The sequence below is a fragment of the Malus domestica genome, chromosome 16 (assembly GCF_042453785.1).
Source record: "Malus domestica chromosome 16, GDT2T_hap1".
NCBI lineage: Eukaryota > Viridiplantae > Streptophyta > Magnoliopsida > Rosales > Rosaceae > Malus > Malus domestica.
Window position 1 is genome coordinate 11600540 of NC_091676.1, and position 23965 is coordinate 11624504.

At 38.1% G+C, this 23965-nt stretch overlaps 2 protein-coding genes and 1 long non-coding RNA gene across 3 annotated transcripts; 1 reads left to right on the forward strand and 2 right to left on the reverse strand.

Moving 5' to 3' along the window:
* Positions 1–6886: 6886 nt before the first annotated feature.
* Positions 6887–8896, reverse strand: LOC103416741 (uncharacterized). The gene has a single exon (XM_008354964.2). The coding sequence runs from the start codon at positions 8894–8896 to the stop codon at positions 6887–6889; it is 2010 nt and encodes a 669-aa protein (XP_008353186.2).
* Positions 8897–9594: 698 nt separating this feature from the next.
* Positions 9595–10313, forward strand: LOC114822195 (uncharacterized). Its single transcript, XR_003770352.2, has 2 exons — positions 9595–9859; positions 10097–10313. It is a non-coding gene; the product is annotated as an uncharacterized lncRNA (long non-coding RNA).
* Positions 10314–10866: 553 nt separating this feature from the next.
* On the reverse strand, positions 10867–16080 carry LOC103416716 (ATP-citrate synthase beta chain protein 2). The gene is made up of 17 exons (XM_008354942.4): positions 15793–16080; positions 15118–15253; positions 14917–15019; positions 14656–14721; positions 14448–14571; positions 14225–14359; positions 13924–13984; positions 13751–13827; positions 13486–13641; positions 13262–13390; positions 13025–13157; positions 12802–12929; positions 12562–12667; positions 12376–12452; positions 12206–12276; positions 11803–12087; positions 10867–11310 (listed from the first exon to the last, which is right to left on the reverse strand). Exons 2-17 carry the CDS (start codon positions 15215–15217, stop codon positions 11235–11237), a joined length of 1827 nt encoding a protein of 608 aa, XP_008353164.1. The 5' UTR covers positions 15218–15253; positions 15793–16080; the 3' UTR covers positions 10867–11234.
* Positions 16081–23965: the final 7885 nt, after the last annotated feature.

A 23965-nucleotide genomic window follows, 5' to 3' on the forward strand; every position in this document is an offset into this window, starting at 1 on the left:
TACTTTTCTGGATTTTTGGTTTTGCATTATTGGTGGTGAGAGAATAAAACATGGAGGCCATTATTCGATTGGTGGTCTTGTGCGTTTTGGGAGTTTGGCCCGATGACAATAATTTTGATTCTCCTGCCCCTATATTTTTCTATTTCTTATTTACTTTTTTCGTATTTTATTTTTGTCAATTTAAGTTGGGATTATTTTAATGTTCTTGCACCATCAGATTCAATTCCAGTCAGGTTCCTTCCCCCAAGATCTAATAAAGAAAAACTATAATTGGAAGGGAAATCAATTGTCCCTTCTAATTTTAGCAATATATTGACCAATGGTCTTTAAAATGGATTTGGATTCTCTGCCCTTCTAATTCGGTGTCCTCTCCGTATCCTCCTGTTTGTGTGGTCACGGTTAAGCCACGTCAATATTTTATATTACTATTTTTTTTGTCTTATTATTTTTATAAAAAACAATATAAAATGTTAGCATGGATTAACCGTGACCACACAAAACAGGAGGGTACGGAGAGGGCACCTAAATGGGAGGGCAGAGAATCCAAGTCCCTTTAAAATAGGAAAGTACTTTTCGACGAACCAGGATCCTCTCCTGAGCAGTTTCCTAGGAAAGTACTTTTCGACAAACCAGTATCCTCTCCTGAGCAGTTTCCTAGGGATCCCGCAATCATGTCCATTCATCGTATATCGTGCGGTCAGAAATTATTTAAAATTTAAATTTTAAAATTCAAATATGAATAGTACCTAACGAAAACTGACCGCATGATATAAAATGAACGGACAAGATTGCGGGATCCCTAGGATTCCTAGAGAACTGCTCAGGAGAGGATCCTGGTTCCTTTTCTACTATGGGAGCAAATTGGCATCCTCCTAACTTTATAGCATGAAGTCCCAAGAACAAGTCTACTCGGGATCCAACTCTTGGCCACATGATGCCCATCGACAAGCACAGAGGTCTATAAAGGGACATAAAGGTTGTCAGACTAAAACCTCAGGGCTGAGCAAGGCGCTCAGTACATATTAGCTCAAGAATACATCCAATTAGGCATTAACAAATGCTACTCTACTATCACATTTCGATTAAAGAAAGGAAGAGTGGCTAACAAGTCGTGTCTACGTACTTGATTCATTAAATGAAAAGGAATCAAGCCTAGTGCTTTTGGGGCTCTCTGGGGCTCTTTGTAACCAATTCTCAATACACACACACACACACCCTTCAAGGGAAGTGATCGCTTTTTTTTTTTCAAAAAAATGAGGATCAGTTGTGGGACTCACTCTACATCGAACTTCAACAATCCGAACTGTCTATTTTGTAAGTCTCAATTCATATATCATCGTCACAATAGACGTAGCCCAATTTTGAGAAATGAACCACTTAATCGTTGTTGTTACGTTATTACTGTTTTAGTCCCGATCTCACCAAAGACCGACCATACTGATCTTTGTAAACCTCCTAATTTTGAGCGTCAACAAGTGTTACCTTGAGGCTTGAGTGGACAAGTTTATACCAACAACATTTAAATATTTTGTTATAATGCATAATGTTAATTTGGTGAGAGGTATAGGATAGACACATAAAATTACAAAGAGTGTATTGAACAGAAAGCATTATCTCGTTGGAGTCTATAGAATCCGTAAAATTATTTTTTGTTCTATTTATGATGAAAAGTTATTAATATTTGAGAAAATATTTATCATATGACACTAAGGTTACATTAAATGAGCTCGAATGTACACGTAAAATAAAAGTCTTGTTCCAACAAAAGCATCCACAGAGGCAGTGGCGGATCCACAGAGGGACCTGGGAGGTCCCAGGACCCTTCAACGACCCTAAATTGCTGCTAGAAATTTTCCGGGGACCCCTCGTGCAGTGTCGGTTGCAGGTACAAAATCTTCTCGTCGGAGAAGATGACCGGAGAAGAAAGAAAATAATTGGCTTTTGGCCAATTGTTTTAAATTGTTTTTTATATCCCACCCAAACTTTTTGTCCATTATTTTAAATCCCATCCCCAACTCACATCATTCCCCACTGTCCCACCCTTCCCCCGTTTCCTGCTCTTCTGCTTCCCCCAATGCCCAATGCAATAACATATTCACCCAAATTTCTCTTCTACTTCCCCCAATGCCCAACTTTAACATATTCATCCAATTTCCAATCCCCAACTCCTCAGATTTCAAAACCCTAAAATTCTAAATCCCACACCCACACCCAATCCCATATTATAATTTTATTACTCTAATATCATACCTCCCCATATCTCTAGGCCATCACTATTTTGTTCACAATTCAAGTAAGTTTTTTGGTATTCTAATCTAATCTCAATTAAATTATATTAGATATTGATGAAGATTTTTAGTCTATTATTGATATAATTGTTGATATGTTTTATGTTTAAACTCATTTTATCATTGAAATTTAGATGGAATTTTTGTTTATTGGTTGATTGGTATATGTTTTGTGTTTTTGGTTAAATGTGTAGTTTAGAAATAAGAAATATGGAAAGATTTTTCAAGCCAAAGCCAATAGCACCATCTACTTGTTCGGGTAGTTCGAGCTCAAGACAAAATGAGCGTGACATTGATTTTAATAATCTTGAGAGAGACCCGGAAAAAAGAATTCGAATGAAGGACTATCCTTCTAATATTCAAGATGAGGTCCGAAGAGCACATTTTCAGACTATGAAACCTTGTCGTGGACGCTTGAATTAGGATTTTATAGCTTGTAATGTTGTTTTGCACATGATTTTTGAATGAAATGTATTATATTTAACTTTTCAATGTTATTTTTGTCTATAAATTTTTTGACCTTTATTATTAGGACCCCCGAGTTTAAAATCCTGGATCCGCCACTGCACAGAGGCAGCAAAATTGTTTATTACACTTCCAACTTTTATCGGTTTATAATGCGTCTCAATTACGTCTCAACTAAAGTTATTAAACCTATACGTATGCCACCTCATTTTTTACTTTGGGCACTCAAATTGAAATAATGATAGTGTTTTTTTTATGGTAGATGATAAATAATGTTGGGGAAATTTTTATGTGTTTTTTAAATACTTGTCATGTGGTATACTATTTCACGTGTTATAATATAAATAGATAGTGTTTTAATTCCACGAGACATCATTTCAAATACACCAAAAAGTTTCTCATTATGTTGTGTCACCTTATTATATTTTTATAATAGATATTTGATGTCTGATGAATCAATTACCAAAACATAAATACAAAAAAATATTTTTAACTACTTGAGTTACAAGTTGTACGTGTAAAACTAACCGGAACCTTTATGTTAACACATTCATACCATCAATGGATAAAAAAGGCCTTGGTATTTGATTTTCATAAGATTTTAATAGATTTTAAAAGAAAATAAAATATAGTAGTCATTGAATTTCCAACCCTACAAAATATTATTATACAAAACTAACTTAACTATAGGTCGAATTACAATTTCATACATCATGTTTAAAACATGACAATGTCTTACCTCAACTTATAATTTCGTTACAATGCCATTCATTAATTTTTTCGTTAATTTAACGTGGCACACGCGGGACCCACTATTTTGCTAATTAGAATAAAAAATTAATTGTTATTTATTTAACAATTAATATTCATTATAAACAAATACTTTTTGGGCCCCCTCATCACAATCTCTCTCCATCAAAATCTCCCTTCTCTCCCAACGCGCCCCAGAAACGGGCACCGGCCAGCCGGAAAAATTTCCACTCCGTTCACCCTAAAATCTCTACCAAAACACACGAAATTTATCTCAAAACGAAGATCACATATCAAAGAGTAGAAATATAGCCTTTTTACACCAAGTCGTGCCCGGATAATGGCCTGAGAACGGCCTGAGGTTGTCAGCCCGAAACTGGGCTTTTGGTTTCTCGCGAAATCGAGGCAGATTCAAGTCTCCCATGCTCGAATCTGAACCTCAGGATGAAGGGGAAGTGATCCGTGGTCCAAGTCTTGTCCAATCTGACCAAGAATTGACGGATTTTCATCTGAAAACTACGAGGTGGTTTAGGGTTTAGTTCATCTATGTTGTTGTACAGAGAAGATGAGAGGTTAGAGAAACTGGGGAGTTGAGCGTTGTTATGAACCACACCAGTGCCGGAGAATCAACCACACCGGTAGCTAAGGTACAGGAATGGCGAGAGAGAAAATATAGAAGAAGCAAAAGGAATATTCAATTAATTTCAATTCTGCCTTACAATCCATTCGAAAGCATGTATATCAACAATGCCATCAGGACCACAATACTAACAATTTCTGAAACCGTCTAATAACTATTGACCCTTTACAATTGAAACCTCATACTTATAACTCCTTACAATTTAGTCCTTAAACTAACTAAAACCTTCCTGTGATTAAGACAATCTCAACCAGTTCATAACAATACCTCTCCCTTATAGAACCTTGTCCTCAAGGTTTGTTCAAAAAGAAAATGTAGGGTATTTAGCCTTAAACTCATCAAAATCTTCCCAAGTAGCCTCTGATTCCTCCTGATCTTGCCACTGCACTAGCAACTGGACCCCTGCAACATTGCCCTTCTTGTAAACCCTCATCTCCAACACTGCAACTGGTATGTTCCCTGCCAACCCATCGTCGACCACCTGAGGTAGGACATTCTGAGGTTCCACATTACTTCCCAAATGTTTCTTCAATTGACTCACATGGAACACAGGATGAATCTTGGTGCTATGTGGCATTTTCAGTTTATATGTTACCTTACCAATCTTTTCGCAAATTTCATAAGGACCAAAGTACCTTGGTTGAAGCTTATGATAGTTGTGAGGGGCTAATGCTTGCAACTGGTAAGGAACCAACTTAAGGTACACAGAATCTCCAACTTCAAATTGCCTTTCAGATCTCTTTTTATCATACTGCACCTTCATACGATTCTGAGCCATCTGCAGGTTGTGTTTTAAGACAGATAAGATCTTGTCCCTTTCCAAAAGACTTTGTTCCACTGTTGCCACCCTTGCAGTACCAAATTCATAGGGTATAATTTGAGGAGGTGGGAAGCCATAGACTAACTCAAAAGGTGTGAATTTGGCAGATGAATGGTAGGAAGTGTTAAAGCACCATTCAGCCCACGGAAGCCATTGAACCCATCTCCGTGGTTGACCTCCAACAAAACTCCTTAAATAGGTTTCAAGGCACCTATTCATCACTTCAGTTTGCCCATCACTTTGGGGGTGATATCCCGAGCTCATACACAGTTTCGACCCTTGCAGTTTGAACAATTCCTTCCAGAAGGCACTAATGAAGATAAGATCTCTATCACTGACCACTGAACTTGGCATGCCATGTAGTTTTAGGACATTATCCACAAAGGACTGAGCTACTGTGATTGCAGTGTAAGGGTGAGCCATCGCTATGAAATGAGCACTTTTGGATAATCTGTCAACCACCACTAATATCACAGATTTGCCCTTGCATAGGGGTAAACCCACTATGAAATCCATGCTAATGTCAGTCCAAATTCTTTGGGGAATTGGTAAAGGTTGCAGCAACCCTGGTGGGGCAATGGTCTCCACTTTGTTTTGTTGGCACACTTGACAATCTGCCACATAGTGTTGGATATCCTTCTTCATTCCTTGCCAATAGAAGCTCCTCTGAATTCGATGGTATGTCTTGAGAACTCCTTGGTGACCAGCCGAGGGGGTACAATGATGCTCCTCTAGAATTTTACTTCTCCACTCCGAGTGAGGGCTTAACACCACCCTCTTCTTGTAGAGCAAGAATCCATTTTCAACAGTATACTTTCCCAAGGTAGAGTCCCTTGTGCCCTTCATTGCATAGTCACCCACTTCTTTTTTCTTTGCTGCAATCCATTCATCTTGTTCAGTACTTCTCCGCAAGTCATCTATCCAGCCATTGTAAGGGTAAGAAATAGCATTACATTCCTTAATGGACTGAGGAACAGGTTCCGGTAATTAAGGCACTCCATGTAACCGAGACAAAGCATCTGCAGCTGCATTTTGGGATCCATTTTTGAACTGTATCTCATAATCATACCCCAATAACTTGGAAACCCATTTCTGTTGGAATGCAGTGTTAGCTCGCTGATGTAGAAAGTATTTAAGACTACTATGATCAGTCTTGATTATGAAATGTCTTCCCTGCAAATAATTCTGCCATTTCCTTACTGCATAAACCACTGCAATTAATTCTCTCTCATAAGTAGAGAGTGCTTGATTCCGTGGACCAAGTGACTGGCTAGAAAAAGCAATGGGTCTTCCGCCTTGTTGCAGCACAGCTCCGATGCCACAACCAGAAGCATCACATTCCAATTCAAATGGTTTAGAGAAATCTGGTAGTGCTAATACTTGTGAAGAGGTCATTGCTGTCTTAAGTGTGTCAAATGCTTTTTGAGCTTCTGCATTCCAATGAAACCCCTCCTTCTTTGTCAAATGGTATAGAGGCTGGCAAATTTTGCCAAAGCCTGGCACAAACTTTCTGTAGTAGCCTGTTAAACCCAAGAATCCTCTCAACTCCTTAACAGTTTTTTGTGCAGGCCAAGTTTGTATGGCTTGGATCTTCCCAGGGTCCGGTGCTACTCATTCTCGTGAGATAATGTGTCCCAAATACTCCACCCGCGTTTGCCCAAAGGAACATTTAGACTTTTTGAGAAAAAGTTGATTGGTCTGCAATATCTCAAAAACTGCCTTCAAGTGAGCTAAATGAGCTGCCCAGGTCTTATTGTAAATAAGGATGTCGTCAAAGAAAACCAACACAAATTTCCGCAAGTAGAGCTTAAATAAATCGTTCATTAAACTTTGGAATGTGGCAGGGGCATTTGTAAGCCCAAATGGCATTACTAGGAACTCATAATGGCCCTCATGAGTCCTAAATGCAGTTTTTTCAATGTCTCAAGGCTGCATTAATATCTGGTGATATCCAGATCGCAAGTCCAACTTAGAGAAATAGAATGATCCATGCAACTCATCCAACAGATCGTCAATAAGGGGTATGGGGTACTTGTCCTTAATAGTGAGGGTATTGAGCTCTCTGTAGTCAATGCACATCCGCCAAGTGCCTTCCTTCTTCCTCACTAACAAAACAGGAAAGGAGAATGGGCTATGGCTTCGCCTTATGAAACCTGCCTCAAGTAATTCTTGAACTGCCTTCTCGATTTCAGTTTTCTGTAACGGACCATAGTGGTATGGTCGAATGCTTGGTGGTTTGGCCCCTTGCACAAGGGGAATGTGATGGTCGTGGTCTCGCTGTGGAGGTAACGTAGTAGGCAAAGCAAAGATAGACTCGAATGCATTCAACAATTGTTGTAGTTCCTGCAACTGTACTGAATTCAATTCACAGGATTCTAACTTTTCTGTTTCCATGGAATACAAGAACAACCCCAGATTAGAGTTAGCTAACTCCTTATCCAGTTGATGCAGTGATACTTCTTGAATTCCTGAGGTAGTGGAATTTTGATGAGACAATTTATAAGTGTGGTGGTCCTTTGTGAACTCCATTGTGAGGAGTTGGAAGTCCCATAGCACAGGGCTCACGGTGGAAAGCCACTGCACCCCCAAGACCACATCACAACCACCCAACGACAATGAGTAAAAATCTGTGTGACACTGATACCCTGCAAGAGACAATTCCACAGCCCTGCAACAACCAGAACTTATCACCTTGCCGCCATCAGCTATCATGACCTCAAAGGACTTGGTATTTGTTGCTTGCCACCCCCACTGTTTAAGCAATTTGGAATCAACAAAGTTGTGTGAGCTGCCCGAGTCCAGGAGTATTTTCACAGATCGACCATTAATCTGACCAAGCACCTTCATGGTTTGAGCGGGCGGACATCCATGAGTGCCATAGAAGGCACACGCACTAAGCTCCATGTTGTGCAATGCAGGTTGATCCTCCTCAATGTCATTTTCAACAACATCCGAATCCAGCACATCCATCATCAGTAGCTGCTTAAGGCTACACTTATGGCCGCTCACCCACTTATCAGTACAGAACCAACATTCCCCTCGCTCTCGCTTCCGTTGGACCTCAGCCGGGGTTAGCTTCTTAATACCAAGGTTGCGAGTGTTTGGCATAGTATAGGAGGAAGGTGTGACAGTGTTTGAAAAGGGTTTAGACGTGGTATTGGTGCGAGATGGGACCGATTTTAGCTCAGTAAGCTTAGAATCAAGCTGCACAGCAATGGCAATAGCCTCATGGACATTGGCGGGTTTGAACAGTTTGACATCATATCGCAGTTCCTTTTTCAACCCCCCTAAAAAGCAACTGCGTAACAGAAGAGGGCTAATCTCAGGTGATCGAGTAGCTAGACGGCGAAATTCCGCGATATAATCACGAAGAGGACCGAGCTGGCGAAGTTTGAAGAGAGCCTCGGCACTATCTTCGAAAGCAGAGGATCCAAACTCGCGACAAAGGGCGGTGGTAAACGCCGACCAAGTGGGAGTGGTGTTGACGCAATCCATCCAACGGAACCAGTGAAGAAGCTCACCTTCAAAATGAAAGGAGGCGGTGAGAACACGTTGAGCATCGGGGATCCCATAGAAGGAGAAGAACTGTTCGGCTTTGTAAATCCAAGCAAGGATATCATCACCGTCAGTAAATCTGGGAAAGTCGAGGCGCTGTTGCCACGGCGGCCTTGGATTCTGAGGGCCGGGATGAGGTGGTGGCGGGATCTGAGCCATCTCATGAGTAACAAGTGGATCTGGAGGAGGTGGGTGGGATGGACCTTCACCCTCACGACGAAAGGTGAGTTCATGAGTGAGCTCGCGGCGGAACTGCTCAAAATACGCCGGAAGGCGCGCATCGAGTTGGGCTGGAAGCTTGGCATCAAAAGCGGAGTTCACCGCTTCACGGATGATCGACGGAAATTCAGATTCAAAAGCAGCAAAGCGGGCATCCATGGCGGAACGAGTGGTGGGTTTGGGACGGGGCATACACGGATGGGAAAAACCAGGAACGGAGGGTGATACCAATGTTAGGAACTCAAGCCCAAAGGAAGAGCCCAACCCAAAAGACTAGTCCAATAGGTGGGAGGACCCCAAGGACTTAAGAACCCCTACACTCCCATAAGTGTAGTCAATGTGGGATCATAACATTACACCACCCTTCGGAAGACCCGACGCCCACGGCGGTAATCACGTCGCCCAGTCCCTCGTCACCAAGTCCCTTGGAGTCCATACTCCCAAGGCGGTAATCACGAGGCGGCACGTCACGTCACCAAGACCCGCAGCATCGGGCACCTAGGCTTTGATACCAATGTTATGAACCACACCGGTGCCGGAGAATCAACCACACCGGTAGCTAAGGTACATGAATGGCGAGAGAGAAAATATAGAAGAAGCAAAAGGAATATTCAATTAATTTCAATTCTGCCTTACAATCCATTCGAAAGCATGTATATCAACAATGCCATCAGGACCACAATACTAACAATTTCTGAAACCGTCTAATAACTATTGACCCTTTACAATTGAAACCCCATACTTATAACTCCTTACAATTTAGTCCTTAAACTAACTAAAACCTTCCTGTGATTAAGACAATCTCAACCAGTTCATAACAAGCGTTGAGGGAGAGAAGAAGAGAGAGTGACACAGTTGTGGTGGTGGTCTGGTGATGGCCTTTCTCTGGGGCTCGGCGTCTCTGTAAACACAGAGAAGAAAAGATGGTGAGCGTTAGGAGAGAAGGGAGAGTTTGAGGGAAAAGATGGCCGTTCTCTGGGTCAGTCGAAGCGGGCCAGAAAAGATCCGACACTTGTGTTTAAAGAGGAGGATGAAGGGGACGGAGGAGGAAGAAGGCGGCGGAGGAGGACGAAGGGGCGTTGGGGAGAAAGCACGGTTTCTGGGGAAAAAAGGAAGAAAAAGGTTTGTTTGTTTTAATTAATTTTTAATTTTTAAATAAATAACAAATAATTTTTTATTAATTAATTAATTTTTTATTCTGATTAGCAAAATAGTGGGTCTCACGTCAGCAGTTAACAGAAAAATTAATGGAAAAGTTAACTGAGGTATAACATTACAACAAAATTATAAGTTTACTTTTTTTTTTTTTTTTTTTTCTTTTTTCCTAATGTCTGCTTTTATCCTGATTTGCTTCATCAGTGAAAATTATACTTCCACTCCCATGCATGCATCCGAGTGAAATGGAATATTACACTATGGCGAAGAATTATCCTTACTGACCGTACCTGATGGAAATGGAACACATATCACATCTGATTTTAGACTGAGATATTTTTCAATGTACAGGAAAATATATAATTTGGTATTTTCAACACTTTTATTATAATATTTAACGTATCAGATCGTATTCTAGTCATCCTTAAAAATTTCCGTTAGATAGTAAAATATGTCCATTTTGGTCCGTACGATATGGCACAATCGTTGTCTGGTGAGCACAAGTTACTCAAGATAATCCCAGTTAATTAGTGCATAAATATCTCCATGATTGTCCGGTAAATGCTCTAAGAAATCAGTCAAAAGATTAGGCTTTGTCCGGTCCAGGAACAACAATGACGATTTAATATTTATATTAAGTTCTGCATTTAGTTATGGCTGACTTATTGTGTGTTTACGACTAGATGCGGTTTGTTTGATGGTGGTGCTCATTCATGTGGTGGCCGTAGTACTCACGATTCAAGAATTATGAATCCGTTTAGGGTTTAGATTGTCTGGCTTGGCAAGAAATTGAGCTTAAAGCGACATGAGTTTTTGGTTGTGTTTATGTTAAAGTTTTTTTCTCGTAAAGTTCTTGTTTTTGTTTGTTCGCTATATTTTATGCGTGTTTGATATACTTTTTTCTCTTTCTTGATAGGAGTTTTAATGAAATTTATTTAATAAAAATAAAAATAAAGAAAGAAAAAGGCAATGCATAAATGTATAGGGACAGATTTGTATTTATTCGTTTTTTTTCTCGAGAGAACAATTGCGCATATTCATGGACCATGGTACATCCAATTCCCAGCTGCCCTACAATCTACTTCTCTCCTAAAACCAGAAAGTGAATCCAAGAAATTTAAGCGAAAACATAACTTCTGCTTGGTAAAATGATCGAGGGTTCTCTCTTTTTATGAACTTTCGATACAGACTTACCAGCTCCAGCATTACCGAAACAAAACACTATTTTAACAAATGAACAATAATCATCCCCGGCGAAATCATAGACTTGAGAACCTTGCAAACAACAATGCTCGTCCGCAAGCAGGTAGGCCGGGTTTTGCACCTGCTATCCGATATTTTCTCACTTGGTGTATAGAACGTCCTCCCATGGGTGGCGGTATAGGGGCTGCTTCAACCTCTTTTGGTCGAATGTGTGCCTGAGATTTAGATCAGAGAGAGAATCGGTCAGGTAAAAGTATATTCTACAGATATACTAAGGAATGCATCATATACAAAGCAGAAAATGATGTCCTATCTCCCTTGTTTATCTGACCCTCCATCGAATGGAAGTGAACCTCATTGTCATGAAGGACAATCTGTTGTTTTGTGTCTCAATGACAAAGCCAGGTATCTAATCCTATATGTATATGCCAACGAATCGGAAATTGACTACTTGAACTATTGAGTCCTATCTGTATCAGTGACCATATGACCGTAGGACCACCTAATCTGTTTAGAGACAGTAGGAAGTCCAAGTACATTATCTTTGCGTGTAAAGGAGGGAGATATGTGCCTATGTAGAATCAGTGTTCTAATGGTTGATGTGTCGTTATCTAGATTTTGATTGTACCTGAATAGGCAACAACATAAAACTAACCTACAATTATCTGCGGAAAAAAAATATATAGTTAATCCTAGCCAGTACTCACCCAATCAAACCAATAGAACGTGCCAGCACGAAGAGCCCATTCAGATATCCAATCTCAACGATCTCGTCAATCTCTGGCTTGGTGAACATTCCACTGCCAGCAAGAAGATCCAGGAACAAGGTTCCAATTGCGCCATCAACGTTGAGGACCAGATTGTTAGCCTTCGAGAGTGTGTAGGTTTCAACTTGTACGGCATATTCCATGTACTTGACAGAAGGGAAATTAGTGCGTGCAAACGCTTGTAGAAGCTCTACTCTCTTATCTCTGTTGTCCCCTCTCTTGATCCTTTTCCACAGCAAAGAAACAAAAACTACCATCAATAAGATTTCTAATGCAGCTACTAAAATGCATATACTGAAACCCGAAGATTATGCTGTTGTATAACTTTGAAAACTCTCAATACCTGTGCCCAATCCCTGGCACACGAATGCCCTTCTTCTTCATACTTTCGACGAATTCATAAGGTGTAAGGTTCTGATAAAACACAGCAAGGAGACAACTTGTTAGCGTTAAAACATCATTTTAAGGTTTAAGTGTTCAATCACTACACATAAAATGCCCAATAAGGCTCACCCTGTCATAGGCATCCTTGAAGTAACGAGCAGCGTCATCAACGGCACCACCAAATCGTGGTCCAATTGTGAGCAAACCTGTTTCAGAAGCTCATCTTGAGTATTCCGCAACCAAACTATCTCCAATCCTTAAACTAGAAAACTTTATAATAACAAAGGATAGAACATTCTGTGGGAATATATCTACCTGCAACAAGGCTGGAAACAAGATCCTTGCCAGCCCTAGCAGTTACTATTGTGTTGTGAGCACCAGAGACGCAAGGACCATGGTCGGCACATAACATGATGCAAATCTGATGTCAATGTCATACTCATTAGTGAATGAGCTAGTATACACATATTTGCTTAGCTAGACTTTAAATCAACAAAAATTAAACAAAAGGGTAAAAAAGTGCAAATAAGCAGCAGTATAGTAATAAGAACCTACCTCAATAAATTTAGTACAGTAACTGGGAAGGCTGCGCTTGAACCATAAAAGAGAGATAACATCACCCACACCATAACCCTGCTCAACAATGGAAGACATAGGTACACCACCATAGCATGGTTCCTCACCTGCAAAAATGATTAAAATTAGAAGTCAATGAAACTGATGTCCTTTATCAAACACATCAATCATATACAGGAAGATTGTTTAATGTAATGCATACCTCTGTCATCAGAGATCGTGGATATAATATGAGTTGGAGCACGAACTTTTCCGCTCTTAATTGCAGAGTTAAGATCTTCAGGGATTTGTGGAGGCTTGAATTCCTTGACTGGTGCAATCTTCCCTTGCTCAACCTGCACAAATAACCAAAACATGTTAGTCAGCCACAGATCCTCATGGATTTACATAACTCAGTCAAGCAATCTTTGTGCAGTTTATCAAGGCATGCTGTAATTACCAGGTTTTCAAATGTTTCCTTGATAGCAGTTTCCAGAGCTTCATATGAACTGGGAACAACAGCACCAGCATCCCTCAAGGCTTGATTCTTTGCTTGTGCAGATTCCATCTCACCACCACTTTTTGCGCCCTAATTTAGACGATATCAAGGAAGAATTAGAATTTTTAACCCTCTTAACAGTCTTGGGAAGAGATTAGTAAAGGGAAACTGAGATGATAACTTACAGCATGACCAAATTGTACTTCGGACTTGAAAAGCCTTGCACAAGTTCCACTAACCCAAGCAACCACTGGTTTGGTAACTTTTCCCTGTTTCAAAGCTTCAACTAAAGAATACTCGTCTCTCCCACCAAGTTCTCCAAGAACAACAATAAGTTTAACCTGCACAAGATCAGAAAACCATAATGTCAAGTTTCAGAATACTGGCATCCTCATACAACATGCAAATCGTGGACAGTCCCTCAAAAGAAGTAATGAAATCGTAATGTACCTGGGGGATATTGTTAAACCGCAGAACATGGTCAGAAAGAGTAGAACCTGGGAACACATCACCTCCAATAGCAATACCTGAATAGTTTCAAGACATACCAAAATTGTATTAAAACCTTGTTCAAATATTAAGTCAGCTATTAAAGCAAAATTAAATAGATCAAATGTGGATACCTTCATAAAGTCCATCTGTTACACGAGCTACAGTATTGTATAACTCATTAGACATGCCACCCTGCAATACCAAAAAAATTTCTTTTGTAAGAATTCTAGAACACAAACTTTCTTGACACAGCACACCAAATTGGAGTTTGAATAACTATGTGGCAACTCATGGCACATTAAACATAAGGGCATAGAAGAGAAATCAATGCACTCGATTCCAATTTGCTAAACATTTTAAATATAGACATTCTAATAATCTTATGAATGACCAAATTATCTGAAAGTTTACGATGCTGGAATAGCTACATACAGATTTGGAGACAAAACCAACAGATCCGGGCCTGTATAGCTTGCAGTGAATAATGTTATCAATGGTTCCAGCAGTGTCACCGATCTTAAAAGCTCCAGCTTGAATTCCTCCAACGGTAGCTGGGCCAATGACAACCTACAAAAGATACGATGATTAAAGTTAGTATCGCTAGTTCATTCTCCAAGTCAGTGAAATTAAGATGACTTTGCATCAATTGTCTAACCTTGTTGTTTGCCCGTGCATATGCTATCAACTGCTTAGTGTCCGACTCAGGAACACCTTCAGCAATGATTGCCACAACTCTAATGGTTGGTTGCTTCAGAGCAGCCATGGAAGAAGCGGCAGCACTGCAGATATATCAACATATATTCATCGTTAGGTACAATCATAGAAGTTTCGCACTCCAAGATACTAATAGAACGATCACTGACCTTCTGTATGAAGCAAAGTTAATGAAGACATCGGCAGTAGGATGAGCAGCGCAAGATGCTTCAATGCTGCAACAGTTATCAACACGACGGTCAGATAATCTCGAAACAATAGATAAAGAATGACAATTTGACTAATAACATAATTTGAATATTTGGTTATGAAAAATTAAAATTAACCATGCATATATATTATACACAAGGTTGTGGCTTGCAGCCAAAAAAGGTGAAATCTAGGAAGAGGATGAGAGAATAGCGACTTACTTTGAGTGCACTGGTATGGCAATTTCCTCCTGACCGAAAAAGAGCTTCTGAAATCCCTCAGAACCGGGGTTAATGATTCCAGCAACCGAAGGTGTTTCCCTCCCTGTAACAAACCTCAGTTACTACATTTACAACTTTTTCAAAAACTAAAAACTATAACTAAGACCAAGTCCGAAATCAAAATTGGAAATTGATACACACCGCAAAGGAAGTCAAAATCGAGCATGCGCTGGATTGGGAGCTGCTTGTAGTTATAGAACAGCGCCTGAGTGGTGCGCGAAAAAAGTTGTCCGGTGGCCATGGTTTTCGGGTCAAGGCAACCTCCGGCTTCTGATCACTGAATAAGAAACCAAACCATCAAATACTAATTCATTTCATCGCGATCACACATCAATTACACGATCCAAACAAAATTCATAGCTCTTGTTCTGAAAATTACAGTTTAGGATTAGCAGAACAATTACAGGTAAGCACGTCAAATCAAATGGTGAAGTTAGGTAGAACTGTTGGTCAAGTTTCTGTTAGAAAAAAAAAAGCACACCTAATGCCAAACAGATATGCAGATATGGTTACCAAACAGATCCCTACGCAATGTGCCAACCAAACCGCAACCAAACAAGACCCAACAACCCAATTATCCAAGAAAGGAGAAGCGGAAGCAGATCTTAATCTGTCCGGAACAATCCTAATCACTATATGTACAACAAATCAAGCAAAACAAACAAAAGAATGGATAAAAATCCGGGAAATTTGAAGTCCGGACAGGAAATGGGATCCTGGAAACGGAACAAAACAGCGGACCTCTCCTAATTTAATCCACCGGAAAACCGAAGTAAAATCCAGAGTAAAAAAATAAAGAGAGGAATTGGAGCTTACCTGATTGTGAGAGTGGAATTCGGGATTTGGGGAGAAGTGAAAAATGCTGGGATTTAGGAAGGATTGGATGGAGGGAGAAATTATATAGAGAGAGATACAGAGAGAAAGGGGAGAGGGGTTTGGGGGGTCGGAGATGGAGAGGTGGCTACCTTAGAGAGAGAGAGAGAGAGAGAGAGGGGAAGGAAGGAGGGCGCGATGAGCTGGTCACGTGGCGCGAGGTAGTTAGCTCACTGAGTGCGACTTATTTTTTTTGTTTATTTATTTATTTAATATTTTGTCGGCGCTGTACAAAGTTTACTAGTTTGATTCATTGATTATTGTATGTGACGGACGAGGTGAGAGAGAGAGAGTTAGAGAGAGACACTGGAAGAGAGAGAGTGGTGGGCTGGGGCCTGGGAGGTAGGTAGATTCACACGTGTTTCATTTTTCAAGTAAAATGGTAACCAAGTATTATTTTTTTAAGAATATTTACGCTATTTCATGAGAAAATGCACATATTTTATTTTCTTAATAACGTAATAGCATATGGGCACACATAAAATATATATGAAATTTTTTTATTTTTGTTTTTGATATAGAATAAGAGAGGAAGAGGTGATAGAGAATGTGGGAGTGAGAAGTTTTATTTTTTTATTTTTTAATTTTATTTTATTTTAATTAGAGATATGTTAAGATTACATGTAGGTGAGGCTTTGAAAAAAAAAAACAAAATTTGGTTGTGTGAAATTACATTACTGCTCATATTTCTTATTCATGTTCTGTTTTAGTTAGAGGGTTAAACTGATAATTTCATAGGGTTTTGGTTGACAATAATTGTTTTATTAATTAGTAGAGATATACATTATATAAATTCTATGATAGGAACGTTCAATTTTTTAATCTTTAGTTGAAAATCATTTTTTTTTTAAATTATTTGAATTGAAAATCGTTTAATCATTCAAATGTATCAAATAAAATGAAATGTTTATCATAAATGTGTTAATTGGTACTCGCATCGTCAAATATGTTTAATACATTTTAATGACTAGATGATCTCTAATTCGAATAATTTGTTGGTAAGGAAGATCTTCAAATTAAGATTGAGGAAATGAACAATTTCAATCATGAAATTTAGATAGTGAATACACGTTATTTAAAAGAAATTGAATTATAAGAAAATGCCAGTGTTATCCTTTTTTTTCCTTTTTCTTTCTACACACTTAACTGTTTTTGTTTAAGTTGTTCGTTTTAATGTGAGAAAACAAGTAAGAATATGCAGAAGAGAAAAATAGCTTATGATTATCATTTTTATTTTATTATTCTAATTTATCCCTGACCTCATTATTTTCCTATGTTAATTAGATGCCTTCATTTTCCAAGTTTGTCATACACAAAACATATAAGATCTACCTCCTTTTTCTTTTTCTTTTCTGTAGTTGTTAATAAACACATGAATATGAATAATACCGTTTTTCCCACTCCATTCTTGTAAGTAAACATGCCCTAAAAGTAGAATGATTCTAATTCCTAGCTTTTCCTATAATAAACATATAGTGACATTGTTTGTTAGTCTACACATCATTTTCTCCTTAATGAACAAAGTGACCACCACTACTAACTATTATCACCACCATTTTTGTCACCCCAGCCACCATAACAATTTCCACCACCTTACCACCATTTCTACATCTACACCCCAACCAGCACACCCTTAGTATACATCACAACCATATCCCTACCATTGTCATTGCCACAACAATTGTCACCACCACCGTCATCATTGCCCCTACACCATTCCTACCTTTACCAGTAGCACCACCACAATACCTCTACCAATGTTGATGCCATCACCATTGCAACCACTCCTACCATAAATGTCTATTTTTGTAATTATACAAATTGTGACAACCCGTCCCCCGAATTTATATTTATCTTATCCCTGATAGTGTGGAAATGTCAATTTTACCCCTTGAGTGGTGGGATTGTGAATGTATAATTGGGTTAAGAAAAATCGGACCAATTATGTTATGTCCTAATTCTTTGGACCCAATAGGAATTAGGGTTGTTGTAGATGATTTTTGGCCTTTAGTGGTAGCCCAATTAGAGTTTAAGGATTGTATATGTGTATATCCAATCCGGATCAGGGCACGCACATACTCACACACGTACAACCTTCATCTGTCACTCTCTTTCTCGAACCCTTTTTCCGTCCGTACGCTCACGGGCACAACTAGCTTCATCTTGCACAGATCGAGATAGTGGAGACCATTTCTAAGTTCCTTGCAAGCTTAGGAGCAGAACTATACCCTTAGTTGGGATGATGGACCTTGGGAACTCGAGAACTAGGGAGCTCCGACGAAGTGTCTTGTTACTCTATCGTGATCGCAAGTGTTTCGTGGAGTTTTAAAGTTCTAGGAGGTCTTAAATCTACTTCACGAAGCTTATAGGGGAATTTTGGAAGGTTTTGGACGTCGGGCCACTCGAGTTCATCGAATTGTAGGTGTGGCCGAATTATCGACATTTTTCCGGCTAGTTTTCGTTAGTTTTGAGGACGTAAAAGTGGTAAGAATGTGTTCTCTTAGTTGAGAGCTTCATTTTGGTACAAATTTTATGAATTTTGGTTAAGAAATGGATGAGATATTGAAGTTCTAAGTTTTTCCAGAAGCCGGCGATATCAGCAGTGGCCGGCGCCGGACTCCGGCGAACCAAGGAAGGAGAAAGAGTATATTCCTTCAATTTTAATGGAATATTCCCTAACGCCGTTAGGGAATTCGTCAGTGTGCTAGACACGTGCCTACGTGTGTGGCCATGCCTTGGCCGGTGCGTGGGAACTTAGAATTTTTTTCTAAAAATATGGGAATGTTCGTGGTGTTGAGTAGGCCATGATGATATATTCAAATACCCCAATTGAGCAACGTATGAGCAGTTATTACCTAGTTTTGATTATGTGCTTAAAATAACGTTATAATAGTTGTTTCACATATGGGTGAGACGTTTCCAGAGGACGAGCACAATCAAGTGAGACTCGAGGGTTACGACCCTGCAACATACTAGTGAGTGGGCTTTTGGTTTTCATATATATATATATGCTTGGTATTTTTTCCATAAAACTTATTTAAATGGTTTATGTTTTGAATGCCATGCCAAATGTTTTATATTTAGAATATGCATTTAGTAACACTCAGGTAAGTTCTAGGTAAGTTTATAGATGGTGGATGTGAGTTGCTTGGTTACGATTATATTTGATGTATTTAGAGCTCACAAACTTGCACCCCAGTGTTAGTGCTCCCGTCCGTGGTTAAGGTACAATCCTTCACGTGATGTTCACCTCCCGCACCGTATGCTCACCTTAGATCCAAGTTAGGTGCACAATCCTGTCGTACATACCACTATAAGTGATTCCGACTCGTAGATGATCCGCGATTATTCGCACAGTCTTCACGTGATTGTAACACTTGAGCGTATTTATTTACACCCAGTTATGTCGTACAGACCACTTTAGATGGTTCTGACTCATGTGCAGGTATATTTGAGGAGCTAAAGTTTAGCCGTACAGGCCACACTAGGTGGATCCGGCTGATATGTTACTTTTCATTGATTTACTTCATATGGTGAACTTATTTCATTATACTAAGATATTTGGCATGGTATACATGTGGATTTGCTATCCCGAGCATGGTTTTGATATAGATATGTATTCTATTTTTTGGGAATTATACAGGTTTCCAGCGAGGGGTTATTACTTTTGATAATTGAAATGATTTTGAAAAGTTTTGTTTTTGCCCACTCACACTTTCTGTTTTGCGCCCCTTCAGGTTCTAGGTAGGTGGCTTAAGAGGAATTAACGGTGGTTCTAACAGACTATCTCTAATGTAGAACCATATCTGGTATTGTATAATTAGTATTTGTCCTGCTGGACTGCACTTAGGTTACCTATGCTCTAATTATGTGTAGTCACTCTTAAACCTCGTCACTTGCACCTATATGCTTCTCTAGTGTAAATTAGTTAGCTTGGTTTTTATTTACTCGCATTTTTTAATATAATTATCACTTCTGCACTGCGTACATGGCTACGTCACCCTTACGTGATGGCTAGCATGCCTTGATTCTAGATCGGGGTGTGTCACAAATTATATCACTATTACATTAAAATTGGGAAGTGTTATTGGCACTCCAAAAATCTCATTCTACACTTCTCACAAGTGTATTTTTCTTTCCAAACATAGAAAGTTTGGAGTGTAGAATGAGATTTTTGGAGTGCCAATAACAATTCCTTTAAAATTTACTAAACTCTTTTACATTGTTTTTCATACTCACGTCACTTTTAAAAATACAATTTATCAAATGCTCAACTATTTTATTTTACAGTTGATTATTCTTAAAGTACAACATAAGCAATTTTTAAAAAGCATATCAATCCCAAATTGACCCCTAATGCATAATTCTATGGTGTAGTTATAAAACTAATAAAGCATTGTCATATGAATTGATGTCAAAATTAATTCTACAGTCTAGTGATATTTCTCTTTACTTGTAAGTGAGAGGTCTTATGTTCGATTCTCACCAGAAAGTGAATTTGAACTACATTATTGCTAGGTCATTGCGAGGCTAAGTTCACCCCACTTCCTCTTAGTATAGATAATATCATTTGTTCAAAAATATAAATATAAAAAAAAAATCCTTTGTTATAAAAAAAAAAAAAAATTAGTGTGATAAATTGGTGTCTTTGACACAACATGTAGAATGCTCAAAAAAAAAAAAAAACAACATGTGGAATACATTTTTATTTTTAATAAAATAAAAAAGGTCAGTGCATTTTGACTTAGGCAAATTAATCAACCTTTTCCTTTCATATAATTACTAACTAGATAGTTATTTTTAATACAACGATATATTTAAATTAAGGGGTGAAAAATAAATTGCATTAAACTCGTTGCTAAAGAAATTTGAATTTAAGACCTCTTACTTATTAAATATCATTAAATTATAATACTAGATGACTAATTAGATAACGTAATTAGTTTTATAATCATATTTTTTTGTTTAGGGTCAAAAGTGCATCTTTTTCACCTAAATTATATATCTTCATCGTGACACTTAATATAATTCTAAATACTTTTAATCATATGAGTTAAAAATTCACATATTGTTAAGAACACTTTGAAAATAAGGATAACGCTCAAGTAATTTCATTTTTAATTGTTAGCTTCAAATTCAAGTGAAGTAAGCATTGTGTCATGTTTGCAAATGGTCATCTATCACAATGGTGGAGCAGAGTGTTGCCTTTGTACCACGGCATGGGTTCGAACTCCGTCAACTTTCTAATATAACTTCTAAACTAACAAATCTATCATCTAATAGAAAGAAAGAAAAAAGCATTGTGTCATGTTTGAACAAATCTTTGTCTTGCAATATTTAGATACTCAAAAAGTCTACCCCTTGAAGGGTTTATGAACTTCTTTTGGTAGGTTTGCTCACGTTGAAAGAACGTGGCCAGTTCCAGTTGGTTGAAATATACTGTAACTTCAAACTTTAGTGCCAAAAGTGAGAGATTTTTCAGTGTGACTGATACATAGGGTGGTACACCATATGTCACTATACAAATAATGAGATATGTGTGCTAAAAAGTTAATAACTTAAAAAAAATAAAATTTCCCACCACTCCTATTAAAATACGTGGTATATCACTTGTCTTCCGGTCATAACTAAAAATTTCCCGCCAAAACTAGTCAACTGCCGTTTTTAACCCTCTTCTTCTGTTTTTTTATTGTTTAACGAGTAATAAATATTACATCATACTAATTTAATTGACGAAAAAAAAAGAAAACTTAAGCAAAGAGGATGTAACACGTTGCTCTAGTCAAAAGCCAAACTTATGTATGTATTTTTTGGTTGGTGCTGCCATGGTTTCTTCATTTTCAATTTTATATATTATATGAATTCGTAACTTTGAAGAACACGGGCCTTTGCGGACAAACTTGGTTGTCTGACCTTCTGAAATTATCTACGGTTGTACGTAAGAATTGGATAAATTGAAAAACCTTTTTGACCATTATGTTTATGATCAAGATTTATTTTAGTTACCGTAATCAAATTGGCTAAATTGAAAATACAGTGATCAAAACAAATTTAGATCATAAATACAGTGACAAAAAAAGTTTTTAACCCTTAGTGGACGCTTGACTACGTCCATGTCCATTCATTTGACTTTTAAGCATCTGATATTTTGATTAGATTATACTCTACCAACTTTTAACACTCAAGATTTTTAGTTTTCGCAAACTTTATAACACTCAATTATAAAGTCGACAAGAAAACAACCAACATGGTTGATTAATTTTCTTTAAAATGAACCTACAGAATCTGTACCAACGTCCAGAGAAGCATTCCACCCGACTCTCTATCACTCTATATGTCTAATGAACAAAACATTGTTTATCCTAATTATTCTTAATTTTTATTTACAAGTCACGTTTTGTTGTTTTATAATTCTAAATCTTCATGAGACAAATAACTGAAATTTGTGAGCATGCACTACGATGGTAATTGGTAATTGTCGTAGCTCTTTTATCATATGAATTGGTATGCCTTCGTAACATGAAAGTTTTAAAGGCAAACTAATGAAAATAACTTGAAAATTTTGAGTTTTAACAATAAAATAAATGATACCGAAAACTTTTTGTTAAAGTTCTCGGAATTTTAATCCTATAAAATGGCCATGAGGAAAAGGATGTGACATTGTCTATACCTTTACACTACTTGCCTTAGAAATTGACGTCACTACCAATCTCCTTAAACCATGCCTTACTACGTGTCCCAATGATAGTTTTGTTGAGCCACACAAATATGAAACACAAATTTGAGTTTTGACTCGACCCAACCCAATTTTGCGGTTGATATATACGTACTTGTTCTTCTCCTCATGAGTTGAATTCCCAATTGGCGTTCCCTTAGTTGCTAAGTCAAATGATCCTCTAAACTAAGCATGAATTTATAAATCAAATAATTCACACCCACTACAATTTGCAAGAATAATTTACACTGAACAAATTTATAGTCACGTGATGTTACGATTCAATAATGTAACAACATGTGTTAAAAAATTTACCCATGTTATTGTTTTATTAAAACAAAATGTCAAACGATGAAACTGTTCCACATAAGTCTTTTTTTTTTCACTATTCCCCTAGTTTTTATACCCGAAGCAGAGTACATGATATTGCAGCCCCTCATCATTGACCAGTGCATTTCTGTAAAGTTTTGGACTGATGCTACCTATCGTGCAAGGCATTTCAATAATAGATCAGTGGAGAAAAAAATACACTTTTAAAATCCATACAAGGTACGATCTACAAAATTGACAACCATGGCGTGCTATTTATTTAATTTCCGAATATTGCACTATTAAGCCAAGCCAAGCGAATCAATGATATAAGTTGCTTGTTTCAGCATATAGTTGGGTTCGACGTTTTTTTTCTTTCTCAAAAACCTAGTTCGTAATCTGCATCCGTGAAGCCTTGGGATGCCAATGCATGGAACAAAAATTAAGTCATGTGTAGTATTTGTAGAAAGGAATATCGTTTTCTCTTTTTAAAAAAAAAAATCAGTTGGTGACTTCATCACGGCAGTCTATTTTTTTTGAGGTCTGGAAAGACTAACATATGCATTTTAGCATCCCCTGTCCACCTCGTGTAATTTACCAGCGTCAAGAATTAAATTTAGAACGTGATGTGTGGAATACGAATTTGGAATTCGTTTCCAACCACTTAGCTTTCCCGTGTAGAAAGAAATATCGTCAAGAGGTATAATTATATTATGTGTTATAAATTAGTCAGTCCAACTATACTCTAACTTGTGATTGTGTGGCATATGATATAATTGTACAATACAATAGTTTTTGACATTATATATTGTATTGCTTTTTGCCACCGTTCTAATAGAAACATGGTCCACCATAGGGTCAGATTCATAAAATTAAGAGATTTTACCGTATCCAACCACTTATAATATGACATTTGATGTAACGAGCTGTGTTTCCGACACATTGAAATTTTTGTTCCATAACATGACCAGGCATGGTGGCTTGGGGGCTACCTATTGCAATGGCTGCTGCACGAGCGCGATGAATAAAAAAAGAGTGTTCTGTTTTTTACCTAAAACCATCATCCAGTTTTTGGCATTTCCTCTCCAGTTC